The sequence below is a fragment of the Scyliorhinus canicula genome, chromosome 5 (genome assembly GCF_902713615.1).
Source record: "Scyliorhinus canicula chromosome 5, sScyCan1.1, whole genome shotgun sequence".
NCBI lineage: Eukaryota > Metazoa > Chordata > Chondrichthyes > Carcharhiniformes > Scyliorhinidae > Scyliorhinus > Scyliorhinus canicula.
Window position 1 is genome coordinate 134,713,680 of NC_052150.1, and position 13,214 is coordinate 134,726,893.

The 13,214-nt window shown below is 47.3% G+C and overlaps 1 protein-coding gene across 2 annotated transcripts in view; it reads left to right on the plus strand.

The window, feature by feature from the left end:
* The first annotated feature begins 6,093 nt into the window (after positions 1 to 6,093).
* LOC119966284 (spermatogenesis-associated protein 48) overlaps positions 6,094 to 13,214 on the plus strand; it is an 87,305-nt gene continuing 80,184 nt past the window's right edge. For both annotated transcript variants that reach the window (XM_038797718.1, XM_038797720.1), the window contains exon 1: positions 6,094 to 6,901. In XM_038797718.1, the coding sequence (XP_038653646.1) occupies positions 6,496 to 6,901 (406 nt within the window). In that variant the 5' untranslated portion in view covers positions 6,094 to 6,495. The remainder of the gene's footprint in view (positions 6,902 to 13,214) is intronic.

Here is a 13,214-nt window from a genome sequence, read left to right on the forward strand (position 1 = left end):
AATCTTTATTGTTGTCACAAGTAGGCTTACATTAACACTGCAATGAAGTCACTGTGAAAAGCCCCTAGTCGCCATATTCCCGCGCCTGTTTGGGTACATAGAGGAAGAATTCAGAATGTCCAGTACACCAAACAAGCACGTCTTTCGGAACTTGAAGGAGGAAATCAGAGGGCCCAAAGGCAACCCACGCAGACACAGGGAGAGCGTTCAGAGTCCGCACAGTGACTCCTGCCCGGGAATCGAATCTGGGACACTGCCGCTGTGAAACAACAGTGCTAACCACTGTGCTACCATGCCGCCCTGGTTTTGGCCTTACAGTCAGGTCCCTACCAATGCCTGCCATGAAGGTTAGATACGGCATTGTTGGCAGACAAAAATGGCGTTTATCCTCCGCTGTTGAGAAGTATATCAAATTCAATAACAGTGAGTCTATCTCGCCTTCTGTGCTGTGGGAAGCCCTTAAGATCATTAGAGGGGAAATAATTTTGTACAAGGCTCACGTGGAAAGGTCTGCGAGGGTGGAGCGGCAGAGGCTGGTGGACTCCACCCTGGAGGTGGACCACCAGTACTCGCTGGCCCCTGCCCCAGAGTTACTTGCGAGCAGGAAAAAGCTACAGATACAGTTTGATTTGCTATCAACAGATAGAGCGGCAAGACAGTTACGATGCTCAAGGGAGAATTTTATGAGCATGGGGACCTTCAGTCTGTCCACAAGCTGGATCCAGATCTTCCTGTGAAACTCACCATCCTGCTCTCATGTCCACTTGTCTGTAATTGGTCTGCTGAAATATACCAGTGAAACCCAACGCAACTGGAGGAACAGGGCCTCATCTTCTGATTAGACATGTTACAGCCATCCAGACTTAACTCTGAGTTCAACAACTTCAGACTGTGAACTCTCTCCTCCACCTTCACCCCATTTTTATTTCTATTAATTTATTTTCATTTTTTCATCAATGTTTTTCCCTCACCATTACCTCCGCTCCTCCACCCCACCCCACTAAGGTCATCTGTTCCAAGTTGTCCTTTGACACACCACTTACCTTTGTTCTGCCATTAACACATTCTAATCTCTTAATGTGCCACTCTCCGCATCCTCCTTAGCCATGATCAACACCATTTACATTCCCTTTGTCTTTTTGTCCACATCTTTGTTATTCTCCACCTACCACTGGCTTTCTATCCAGCCCCACTGCTTCACGTCCCTCCCCCACAACAGTATAAATCTAATTCTATTTCCAGTTCTCTCCAGCTTTGGCAATGAGTCATCCAGATTGAAAACGTTAGCTCGCTTCTCACTCCACAGATGCCATCAGACCTGCTGAGCTTGTCCAGCATTTTCTGTTTTTGTTTCCGATTCCAGCACGCAGTCATTTGCGTTTATGTCCATGATTAAGCCAGTCATATGGTAGTGTACTTAGATATCTAAACATCAAAATTGATGAACCAAAATAGGCTCTTCCAATTTCCTGAAGAAATTGTGTGTCATGTAGCCAATAAGAAAATGCTTGCACTTGGGACAACAGCTGCTGATTTAAAAAATTAATTTATGGGATGTGACTCTTACTGGAAAGGTGAGCATTTATTTCTCATCCCCAACGGCCCTTGAGAAGGTGGTGATGAAACATCATCTCAAACCCATTGCAGTCTGGTGTCAGTATTGTAGGGGGGGGGGGGGGGGGGGGGGATTCCAGGTTTCAGCCCTGTAACAGTGAAGAAATGGCAATATGATTCCAAGACAAGATAGTGTTACACATATTCCCATGTGCCTGCTGTCCTTGTCCTTCTAGCTGATAGAGGTCACTGGTTTGGAAGGAGCCTTGGCGAATTGCTGAAGTACATATTGTAGATAATGCATGCTGCTGCTACTATGCACAAATGGTGGAGTGAGTGAAATATTGAAGGAGATGCCAATCAAGTGGCAGATGCATGCGTGGCTGAATAATTGGTGCAGGGGGCAGGGATTCAGATTCTTAGATCATTGGGATCTTTTCTGTGGAAGAGATGACCTGTTTAAGAGGGGTAGGTTGCATCTGAACTGAAGGGGAACCAATATCCTGGGGGGCAGATTTGCGAGTGCTACAAGGGGGGGTTTAAATTAGACTGGCAGGGGAGGATGGGATCCTCAGCAGCAGGGAAACAAATGAGGGGCTGAAGGGAGATGCAGTACTCAGCAACGGCAACCTGAATAGACTTGATAGGCAGGAGCACGGCAGAGAACGGGGAAAACCTGTTAGATTAAATTGCATCTATTTCAATGCGAGAGGGCTGACAGGTAAGGCTGATGAACTCAGGGCATGGATAAGTATGTGGGACTGGGATATTATAGCCATAACTGAAACATGGCTAAGGGAGGGACAGGACTGGCAGCTTAATGTTCCAGGGTACAGGTGCTTTAGGCAGAACAGCGGTGGAGGAAAGAGAGGAGGGGGAGTTGCATTTTTGATTAAGGGGAACATCACAGCAGTAATCAGAGATGAAATAACTAAGGGATCATCCAGCGAGGCTCTGTGGGTGCAACTAAGAAATAAGAATGGGATGGTGACCTTATTGGGGTTGTACTATTGATCCCCAAATAGTCAATGGGAATTAGAAGAACAAATTTGCAGGAAGATTGGGGTGACTTGCAAGAGTAATAGGATTGTCACAGTAGGGGATTTTAATTTTCCTAACATAGACTGGGACTGCCATTGTGTTAAGGGCTTAGATGAGACTGAATTTATTAAGTGTGTTTAAGAACGTTTCCTCAGGCAGTATGTGGAGGGTCCTACTTGGGAAAGGGCAAAACTTGACCTACTCTTGGGAAATAGGGCAGGGCAAGTGACTGAAGTGACGGTAGGGGACCATAGTTCTATTAATTTTAAAATAGTTATGGAAAGGAACAAAACTGGTCCACATGAGCAAGTTCTAAATTGGGGCAAGGCAAATTTTGATGGAATTAGACAGGAGCTTGCAAGGGTTTACTGAAGTAGCTTGTTTGAGGGCAAAGAGACCTCCAGCAAGTGGTAGGCCTTTAAAAGTGAAATAACTAGAGGTCAGGGTCTATATGTTCCTGTTAGGGTGAAGGGCAAGGCTGGAAGTAGTAGGGAACACTGGATAACAAAACATATTGAGGTTTTGGCCAGGGTAAAGGAGGCATGGCTCATGTACAAGCAGCTGGAATCAAGGGATTCCCTGGAGGTGTACAGGGATACAGGAGTATACTCAAGAAGGAAATTAGGAGGTTAAAAGGGGGCATGAGGTAGCTTTGGTCGAGAGGATTAAGGTGAATCCAAAGGGATTCTTTAAGTATTTTAAAGGAAAAGAATAACTAAACCAAAGTGGACACATATGTGAGGGACCACAGGAAATGGTGAGGTTCTCAATGAACATTTCTCCTCTGTGTTTACCGTGGAGAAAGAGATGAAGACTTGGGAACCAGGGACGGATAGTGGCGATATATTGGGGACAGTTCGCATTACAGTAGAGGAGGTGATGGATATATTAAAATGTATAAAATTGGATAAATCGCCTCGCCCTGACCAGGTATATCCAAGAACACTGCTTGAGTCTGGAGAAGAAATTGCGGGAGCCCTGGCTGAGATATTTGCATCATCATTAGCCACAGGTGACAGAAGACTGGAGGGTAGCAAATGTTGTGCCCTTATTTAAAAAGGGCTGCAAAGAAAAATCATCTGGGAATTATAGACCGGTAAGCCTAACATCTGTGGTGGGTAAGTTACTCGATCAACATGATCACACTTATTGGTTGACATGTATCTGGTGGGAACATGATCAGGGGAACAGGTCTAAGATGAGTTTGGAGTGAGTAGTGGCACAGGTGATTTCAGGATTATGCAATTTGTCTTATTCAGTAGGGAGAAGGAAGAAAGCTTACTTTCGAGTAATTTATCCACCACATATGTAAGTTACTGAAGAGGAATTTAGAAAGACAGCGTTTGATTAGGAGTAGTCAGCACTGCTTTGTGCAAGGGAGATCATGCCTTACAAATTTGTTAGACTTCTTTGATGAAGTGATCAGGAAGGTTGATGAGGGCAGGGCGGTAGATGTAGTCTATATGGACTTCAGTAAGGCCTTTGATAAAGTTCCACATGGTAGGCTGCTCTGGAAGGTTAGATCACATGGAATCCAGGGAGAGCTTGCAAATTGGACATACAATTGGCTTAATGGTCGGAAGAAGAGGGTAATGTTGGAAAGATGTTTGTTGGACTGGAGGCCTGTGACCAGTGGTGTACTTTAGGATGCAGTGCTGGACTCATTGCTGTTTGTTATTTTTATCAATGATTTGGATGATAAAGTACAAGGCGTGATCAGTAAGTTTGCAGATGACACTAAAATAGGTGGTATTGTGGACAGTGAGGACAGTTATCAAAAATTGCAGCAGGATCTTGATCAGCTGGGGAAGTGGGCCGGGAAATAACAAATGGAATTCAATACAGATAAGTGTGAGGTGTTGCATTTCGGAAAGTCAAATCAAGGTAGGATTTTCACGTTGAATGGTAGAACCTGAGGGAGCATTGTGGAACAAAGGGGCCTCGGAGTTCAGGTACAGTTCCCTAAAGGTGGGGTCACAGGTCCACAGGGCAATGAAGAACATGTTTGGCATGCTGGCCTTCATCAGTCAGGGCATTGAGTATAGAAGCTGGGAAGTTATGTTGCAGTTGTACAGGACATTGATGAGGCCGCACCTGGAGTATTGTGTTCAATTTTGGTTGCCTTGCTAAAGGAAAGATGTTATTAATCTGGAGAAAGTAGGAATGGTTGAGAGGAATATGGGCCAAATGGGGTAAACTTGTATGGGCTTTTTGGTTGGCATGGACAAGTTTGGACCGAAGGGCTTGTCTCCGTGCCGCAGATTCTAAGATTCTGAGATACTTTGCCCTGGAAGTTGCCAAACATTTTGGGCGGAATTCTCTGCTCCCGGGAAAAATCGGGAGGGCCGTCGTGAACTCGGCCGAGTTCACGACGGCCTCGGAGGCTGCTCCTCGCCCCCTATTCTCCCCTCCCGGTGGGGCTAGGAGCGGCGCTCTGTAACTCTCGGCCGCTGGGCGGCGCGCCGAGAGTGACGCGACAGCGGCCCCATGTGACGTTAGCCGCGCATGCGCAGGTTGGCCGGCTCTAATCCGCGCATGCGTGGCTGACATCACGACGGCTGACAGCTCGAACCCGCGCATGCGCGGTGGCCGTCTTCCCCTCAGCCGCCCCGCAAGATGTGGCGGCTTGATCTTGCGGGGCGGCGGAGGTGAAATAGTGCGTCCGATTGAGACTCCCCTCTCGAGCACAGTTGTGGTGCTCATTCCCCACCAGGCCCCCTACAAGCCCCAAAACGGGCATCTCATGGCGATTTCACGATGGCAGCGACCAGGTGTGGTTGCCGCCATCGTGAAACGGTCGCGAACGGCAGGCCGCTCATCCCATCCGGGTTGGAGAATTGCCGGTCGCCGTGAAAAACGGCGAGCGGCGGTTCTTCCGAGCAGGGGGTGGGAGAATCGTGGAGGGTGCCATTAAATTAGTCGGGGGGCCCTCCTGCAATTCTCCCATCCGGCGTGGGGAGCGGAGAATCGCGCCCTGTGGGTATGTTTAGAGCTGCATTCATGCAGGGCAGTGGGAAGTATTCCATCACACCCCTAACTTCTAACTTGTAGGTGGACAGAGTTTGGGAAGTGAGGAGGTGAGCTACTGATCCAGTTAAGTTTATGGTCAACAGTAACCCCCAGGATATTGATGATGGGGGATTCAACAACGGTAACATCATTGAACATCAATATTGCTTGCCAATTATCAACTCAAGCCAGAAGGTTGTCTAGGTTTAGCTGGATGAAAGCAGAAACTGCTTCCAGACTGAGAAACATGCCCTAAAATACCCAGATTTCCATGTCTACCAAAATTGGATTTCAGAGAGGCAAACAACATTGCTTCAGCTCCCATCTCCAACTGACTGCAACCATTTAATGTAATTTATCCAGATATTTTATTGATCTGTACCATGCACCATGGTGCTACCAAGCAACCCTTGGCAGCTGCTGTCCGCCCCACATGGCTCAGTTGCCTAATGGCAGCCAGTGCAAAGCAAAGGTAAGCAGTTCGTGTGAGCACGCCGAGATTAGAAGTGGGGAAATTGGCAAAGTGGCGGTGCCTGAGGATTGAGATATGTGGAGAGATCCTCAGAGGGAGAGTGTTGTCTCTGATGGTTCAGGTTCCTCTGGTGCTGCCTGTTACCCTGGAGACACTGCCCTTTATACTTTCTCCTTCAGCTTGCTTGTGCGGGCTGGAGGCTGATTCCTCTGTGATCCCGGCTCCTTTATGATCTCGGCTCCGGCCTCTATGATCTCGGTTGCCGAGCAGCGACAGGACGCGGCTCTTGGCCCCGGTGCCGGACTCTCTTCCTGGGCTCCGGCCAGAGGGGAGCAGAGCAGCTCGGAGCCTCGCTCTTGGCTCTCTCCCTGCCCGATCCGGAGCTTTGCACAGGGCAAGCTGAAGGTGAAGCCGCCGCCATGGCTTCCGCTGTCAGCCTGGCCCGGCCGGCGCCGCTCCTGGGTCAGACTGTCATTCCCTATGTGAGGGGGCCCGAGGACCGGCATTTCTTCACCAGTTTCCAGGAGCAGGATAATGCTGCGTTCGCCCGCTGGATCCCGGACTCGTCCGCTCCGGACGACCTTTACCCGCTGGCTCCGCACCGACACGAGGTGCAGGTTCTGGACATCAGCTCCGGCTTCAAGAGTCCCGGGCACAGCGCCGAGAGCTGCACCAAGAGGATGCCCAACGTGGCGTTTTACAGAGAGCCGGGCGGCCAGTGCAGAGCTCACACCGCCATCCCCATCGACATCCAGCAGCAAAGCCAGAGCTCCCGCTGGAACTCCAGATCCGTGTCAGCGGCAGCCATCCGAGCCAGGGTGGGAGGTACAGACTGGCGCTGGCTAATGGGGATGCCAGGGTGGGAGGTACAGACTGGCGCTGGCTAATGGGGATGCCAGGGTGGGAGGTACAGACTGGCTCTGGCTAATGGGGATGCCAGGGTGGGAGGTACAGACTGGCGCTGGCTAATGGGGATGCCAGGGTGGGTGGTACAGACTGGCACTGGCTAATGGGGATGCCAGGGTGGATGGTACAGACTGGCGCTGACTAATGGGGATGCCAGGGTGGGTGGTACAGACTGGCACTGGCTAATGGGGATGCCAGGGTGGGTGGTACAGACTGGCGCTGGCTAATGGGGATGCCAGGGTGGGTGGTACAGACTGGCTCTGGCTAATGGGGATGCCAGGGTTGGAGGTACAAACTGGCACTGGCTAATGGAGATGCCAGGGTGGGTGGTGCAGACTGGCACTGGCTAATGGGGATGCCAGGGTGGGAGGTACAGACTGGCGCTGGCTAATGGGGATGCCAGGGTGGGTGGTACAGACTGGCGCTGGCTAATGGGGATGCCAGGGTGGGTGGTACAGACTAGCACTGGCTAATGGGGATGGGGTCAATAAGATTAGAGAGGGGAAGGCATGATGTGGGAGAAATGGGCTAGAATTCCTGGGACATTGGCAGTACTGGGGAAGGAGGGAGCTGGTCCGATAGGACGATCTTCACCAGAATCATGCTGGGACCGGAGTCCTGCTGAATTTCTTAATATTTTATCACAGGACATGGGTGCAGCACAGTGGCGCCGTGGTTAGCATTTTTGGGTTGTGGGGGTGAGACCAATGCAGGCACTGGGAGAATATGCAAACTCCACACAGTAACCCGGGATCACGGAGACGAGGATTCGGGTTCGATTTAGCTCTGGGTCACTGTCATTGTGGAGTTTGCACATTCTCCCCGAGTCTGCGTGGGTTTCTCCCCCACAACCCAAAAGGATGTGCAGGGTAGGTGGCTAATTGGCCACACTAAATTGGCCCTTAATTGGAAAAAAAATTGGGTACTCTTAAAAATTTTTTAAAGGTTCATAGGACATGGGCGCGGCAGGCTGTGCCAGCATTTACTGCCCATCCCTCATTGCCCCTGAGGGGCACTTAAGAGGTCAATTACGTTGCTGTAGGTCTGGAGTCACCAGAGTAGGCCAGACCAGGTAAGAACAGCAGATTTCTTTTCCTAAATGTCACGAGTGAACCAAATGAGTTTTTATGATGATGGTTTCACGTCATCACTAGACTTCTTTATTGAATTCAAATTTCACCATCTGCAGTGGGTCTCTGGATTGGGGCTGTAGATTGGCCTTTAAACTGAATAGGAGAGGTGGGGGGGGGGGGGGGGGTTCAGTTGCAGGGCAAATTAGAAAACTAAAATAAAAGGAGGAGGTAGGAGTGCACATTAGGATGTGGCAGATGGTTATCAAAAAATAAAGGTGAGGGACAGAACGGGTGAATGTCTTTTTGCAACAAGGAATTACAAAAGAATAGGGAAATTTGACAATAAAACAAATTTAAAAGCTTTGTATCGAAATGCGTGAAGCATTCAGAACAAAATGAATGAGTTAACGGCATAAACAGAGTCAAAATGGTATGATTTGGTAGCGATTACTAAGACATGGCTACAAGGAGACCAGGTTAGGGAATTGAATATTCAAGGGTACTCAATATTTCGGAAAGAGAGATTAAAAGGAATAGGAGGTGGTGTTGCTTTGCTGGTGAAGAAAGGGGTCAGTGCTATAATGAAAAATGATATAAGCACTGGAGATCAAGATGTGGAAAGGGAAAAAGTCCCTGGTAGGAGTAATCTATAGGTCCCCAAACAGTAGTTCCACAGTGGGGCACAGTATAAACTAGGAAATACAAGGGCTTGTAAAAAAGGTACAAAAATAATCATGAGTGATTTTAATATGCACATAGACTGCATTAATCAAATTGGCACGGGTGAGCTCGAAGGATAGTTTATTGAATGTATTAGAGATTGTTTCTTGGAACATTATGTTGTGGAACCAACCAGGGAGCAGGCTACTGTAGATTTGGTATTCTGTAATGAGGAGGGATTAATAGATGACCTTGTAGTTATGGATCCTCTGTGGAATAGTGATCAAATTCAAAATTCAGTTTCGGGGTGAGAAAGTGGAGTCCCACACTATCATTCTGGAATTAAACAAAGGAAATTACATAGGCATAAGGACAGATTTGGCCCGAGTAGAGTGGGCAGGAAGGTTAAAAGGTAGGTCAGCTGATGAGCAGTGGCAGCTGTTTAACAACTAACTTATATTCCAGAGAGGAAGAAAAACGGTAAGAGGGGTGAAAAACATCCATGACTAAGCAAAGAGGTTAAGGATGATATAAAGGCAAGATCTAAGGTATACCATGTTGCAAAGGCCAGTGGCAGGCTGGAATATTGGGAAACTTTAAACAAAGGGTTACGAAAGAAGTAATAACAAGAACTAAGGTAAATTACAAAAGAAAGCTAGCACAAAATATCAAAAAGGATAGCAAAAGCTTCTATAAGTGCATGAAAGAGAAGAGTCATTAAACTGAATGTTGGTCTGGACGATGAAACTGGAGAGTTAATAGTGGGTACACAGAATAGGCGGACATGCAAAATCAATATTTTGCCCCAGGTTTCATGTTGGAGGACACCAGTACCATCCTGGAAGGAAAGGGTAATTCAGAGGTAATAGAAAGGGTGGAACTTAGAACAATCAGCATCAATAAGGAAACAATACTCAACAGACTATTGGGATTGGGCAGATAAGTCCAGGGCCTTATGGCCTACCTCCTAGGGTGTTAAAGGAAGTGGCAGTGGAGATAGGTTCCAGTGGATTGGAAAAATGCTATTTTTAAAAAATTTAAAGTATCCAATTATTTTTTTCCAATTAAGGGGCAATTTAGCATGACCAACCCTGTACATCTTTGGGTTGTGGTGGTCAGAACCAGGCAGATACAGGCAGATTGTGAAAAATGCTAATGCACCACCCTTCAAAATGGGAGGGAGGCAGAATGGAGTAAAGTACAGACCAGTTAGTTTGACATCTGTTGTTGGAAAATTGGTAAAATCAATTATTAAGGAAGTAATATCGGGGCAGTTTTGAAAGTCAAAATGCAACTCATCAGAGTCAGCATGATTTTATGACGGGTAAATCCTGTTTGACTAATTTACTAGAGTTCTTCGAAGATGTAACAAGCCAAGTGGATAATGGGGATCCTGTAGATGTAGTGTATCTGGACTTCCAGAAGGCGTTTTATAAGGTGATGCACAGAAGGTTAATATGCAAGATTAGATCACATGGGATTAGGGGTAATTTATTAGCTTGGACAGAAGACTGGTTGATGGACAGAAGACAGAGAGCTGGGCTAAATCAGTCATTTGATGATCTCGTTGTAACTAGTGGGGTGCCACAGGATTCAGTCCTTGGGCCCCAACAATTTATAATCTATATTAATGACTCAGATACAGGGATAGAAGGTTCTATTGCCAAATATGCAGATGTCACTAAAATAAGTGGGACAGTAAGTTGTAATGAGGAAGTAAGAACCTTACAAATGGATATAGATAGGTTAGATAAGTGGCAGATGGAGTTTAATGTGGATTGTTGTGAGGTCATCCATTTTGAAAATACAACTTATTATCTAAATGGGGAGAGACTTTGAGGTGCTCCGATGCAGAGGGATCTGGGTGTCTTTGTGCATGAGCCACAGTAAATTAGCATATAGGTACAGTCGGTGCAGCAGATTATAAAGAAAGCGAATGGAATGTTTGCATTTATAGCCAAAGAAAGTAATAGAGTATAAATGTAAGGAAGTGTTGTTGCAACTATACAAGGCATTGGTGAGACCACACCTGGAGTATTGTGCGCAGTTTTGGCCCCCTTATTTGAGGAAAGATGTAGTGGCATTGGAGGCAGTTCAGAGGAGGTTCACTGGGTTGATTCCAAAAATTAGGGTTTGTCTTATGAATAGAGATTGAGCAGTTTAGGCCTATACTCTCCAGAGTTTAGAAGAATGAGGGGAGATCAAATTGAGGTACAAGCTGACAAAAGGTATGGGTAAAGTATACTTGGAGCTGATGCTTCCTCTTGTGGGGCATTGCAGAACGAGGGGTCATAGTCTCAGAATACAAGATAGATAAACAGCACGGTGGCGCAGTGCCTAGTACTGCTACCTCACAGCGCCGAGGTCCCAGGTTCGATTTGGCTCTGGGTCACTGTCATTGTGGAGTTTGCACATTCTCCCCGAGTCTGCGTGGGTTTCTCCCCCACAACCTAAAAGATGTGCAGGGTAGGTGGATTAGCCATGCTAAATTGCCCCATAATTTGAAAAAATGAATTGGGTACTCTAAATTTTAAAAGAAGAATGAAAAAAGAATGCGGAATAGCAAATTTAAAACAGAGTTGAGGAGAAACTACTTCTCCCAAAGGAATTCGCTACCCCAGAGTACGGTGGATTGGAGCAGTGAGTAAATTTAAGGAAGAGTTGGACAGATCTTTAACAAGCCATGGGTTGAAGGGTTATGGAGAACGGGCAGGATGGTAGAGATTTGGCCATGATGAGATGAGCCGTATTGAACGGTGGAGCAGGCTTGAGAGGCTAAATTGCCTCCTCCTGCTCCTAGTTCTTATAGAATCATAGAATCTCTACAGTGCAGAAGGAAGTCATTCGACCCATCGGGTCTGTACCAACCCTATCTCCGTAACCCCACCTAACCATATGGACACTAAGGGTAAATCTAGCATGGCCAATCCACCTAACCTGCAGATCTTTGGACTGTGGGAGGAAACTGGAGCACCCGGAGGAAACCCATGCAAACACAAGGAGAAATGCAAACTCGGCACAGACAGTCACCCCAGGGCCTGAATTGAACCTAGGTCCCTGGTGCTGTGAGGCAGCAGGTCTAACCACTGCGTCACCGTGCTGTCTTTGTGTTCTAAGAAATAACTATTCTGTCTAATTCCACCTTCCAGCTCTTGGTCTGAAGCCCTGTAGGTATCTGCATCTCAAGCACAAATCTAGCAATCTTGACCAATAAGGGGATCAGAGATTTTGGGAGAAGGCAGGGGAAGAGGGATGAGAAACATAGCAGCCATGATTGAATGGTAGAGCAGACCCAATGGGCCAAATGGCCTAATTCTTCTTCTATATGTTCTTATGGGAGGGACTGGGTAGTGGGGATGGGGATAGATAAGAATGGGTCTTCTTAATGGGCACTGGTCAATCGAAAGGGTGGAACGGGTGTTTGGGAAGGGGTCGGGACTAAATGGTGAAAATAGGGTTGAGGATTGATGCTGAGGTCTGGAAAACAGGAGGTAGTGTAGGGGCTGGAAGCTGTTATTGGAGTTTGAGAGCGGTATGTTGGGTATGGTATGAAGGCCTGAGCCTTGAAGGGGCAGTGTCTTGTGTGAGAAATGTGGGTAGTATTTACTTTAATGAATGAGCATGGTCACATTTACCATGAATCTAAAACCATTCTGCAATGATGCTGTGAGTTCCTCACATTAGTCATCATACTTGCAATATTTTGTTTCATCTTTATACATATTATGAGACTTTTGGTAAAAGAATGGATTTCACATCATGCACAGTTAATTGCATCATAAAGTCTTTATTTTTATACTTTTAACTTCAGACAATTGACGTCATCTTTTCTGGAGACAGAAAAGGAGGAAGGGCAGCACGGTAGCATTGTGGATAGCACAATTGCTTCACAGTTCCAGGGTCCCAGGTTCGATTCCGGCTTGGGTCACTGCCTGTGCGGAGTCTGCACATCCTCCCCATGTGTGCGTGGGGTTCCTCCGGGTGCTCCGGTTTCCTCCCACAGTCCAAAGATGTGCAGGTTAGGTGGATTGGCCACGATAAATTGCCCTTAGTGTCCAAAATTGCCCTTAGTGTTGGGTGGGGTTACTAGGTTATGGGGATAGGGTGGACGTGTTGACCTTGGGAAGGGTGCTCTTTCCAAGAGCCGGTGCAGACTCGATGGGCCGAATGGCCTCCTTCGTCACTGTAAATTCTATGAATTGTGTCTCTGCACCAAGTGTCTTTGGGCCTTTTATTAGTATGGCTTCATCCAGGGAAAGAAAGGGTAAAGTAGGTCTCTGTCACCACTGGCTCAAAGGTGGCACGGTAGCCTAGTGGTTAGCACTATTGTTTCACAGCGCCAGGGACTGGGGTTCGATTCCCGGCTTGGGTCACTGTCTGTGCGAAGTCTGCACGTTCTCCACGTGTCTGCATGGGTTTCCTCCGGGTGCTCCGGTTTCTCCTACAGTCCCGAAAGACATGCTTGTTCGGTGAATTAAGCATTCTGAATTCTCACTCTG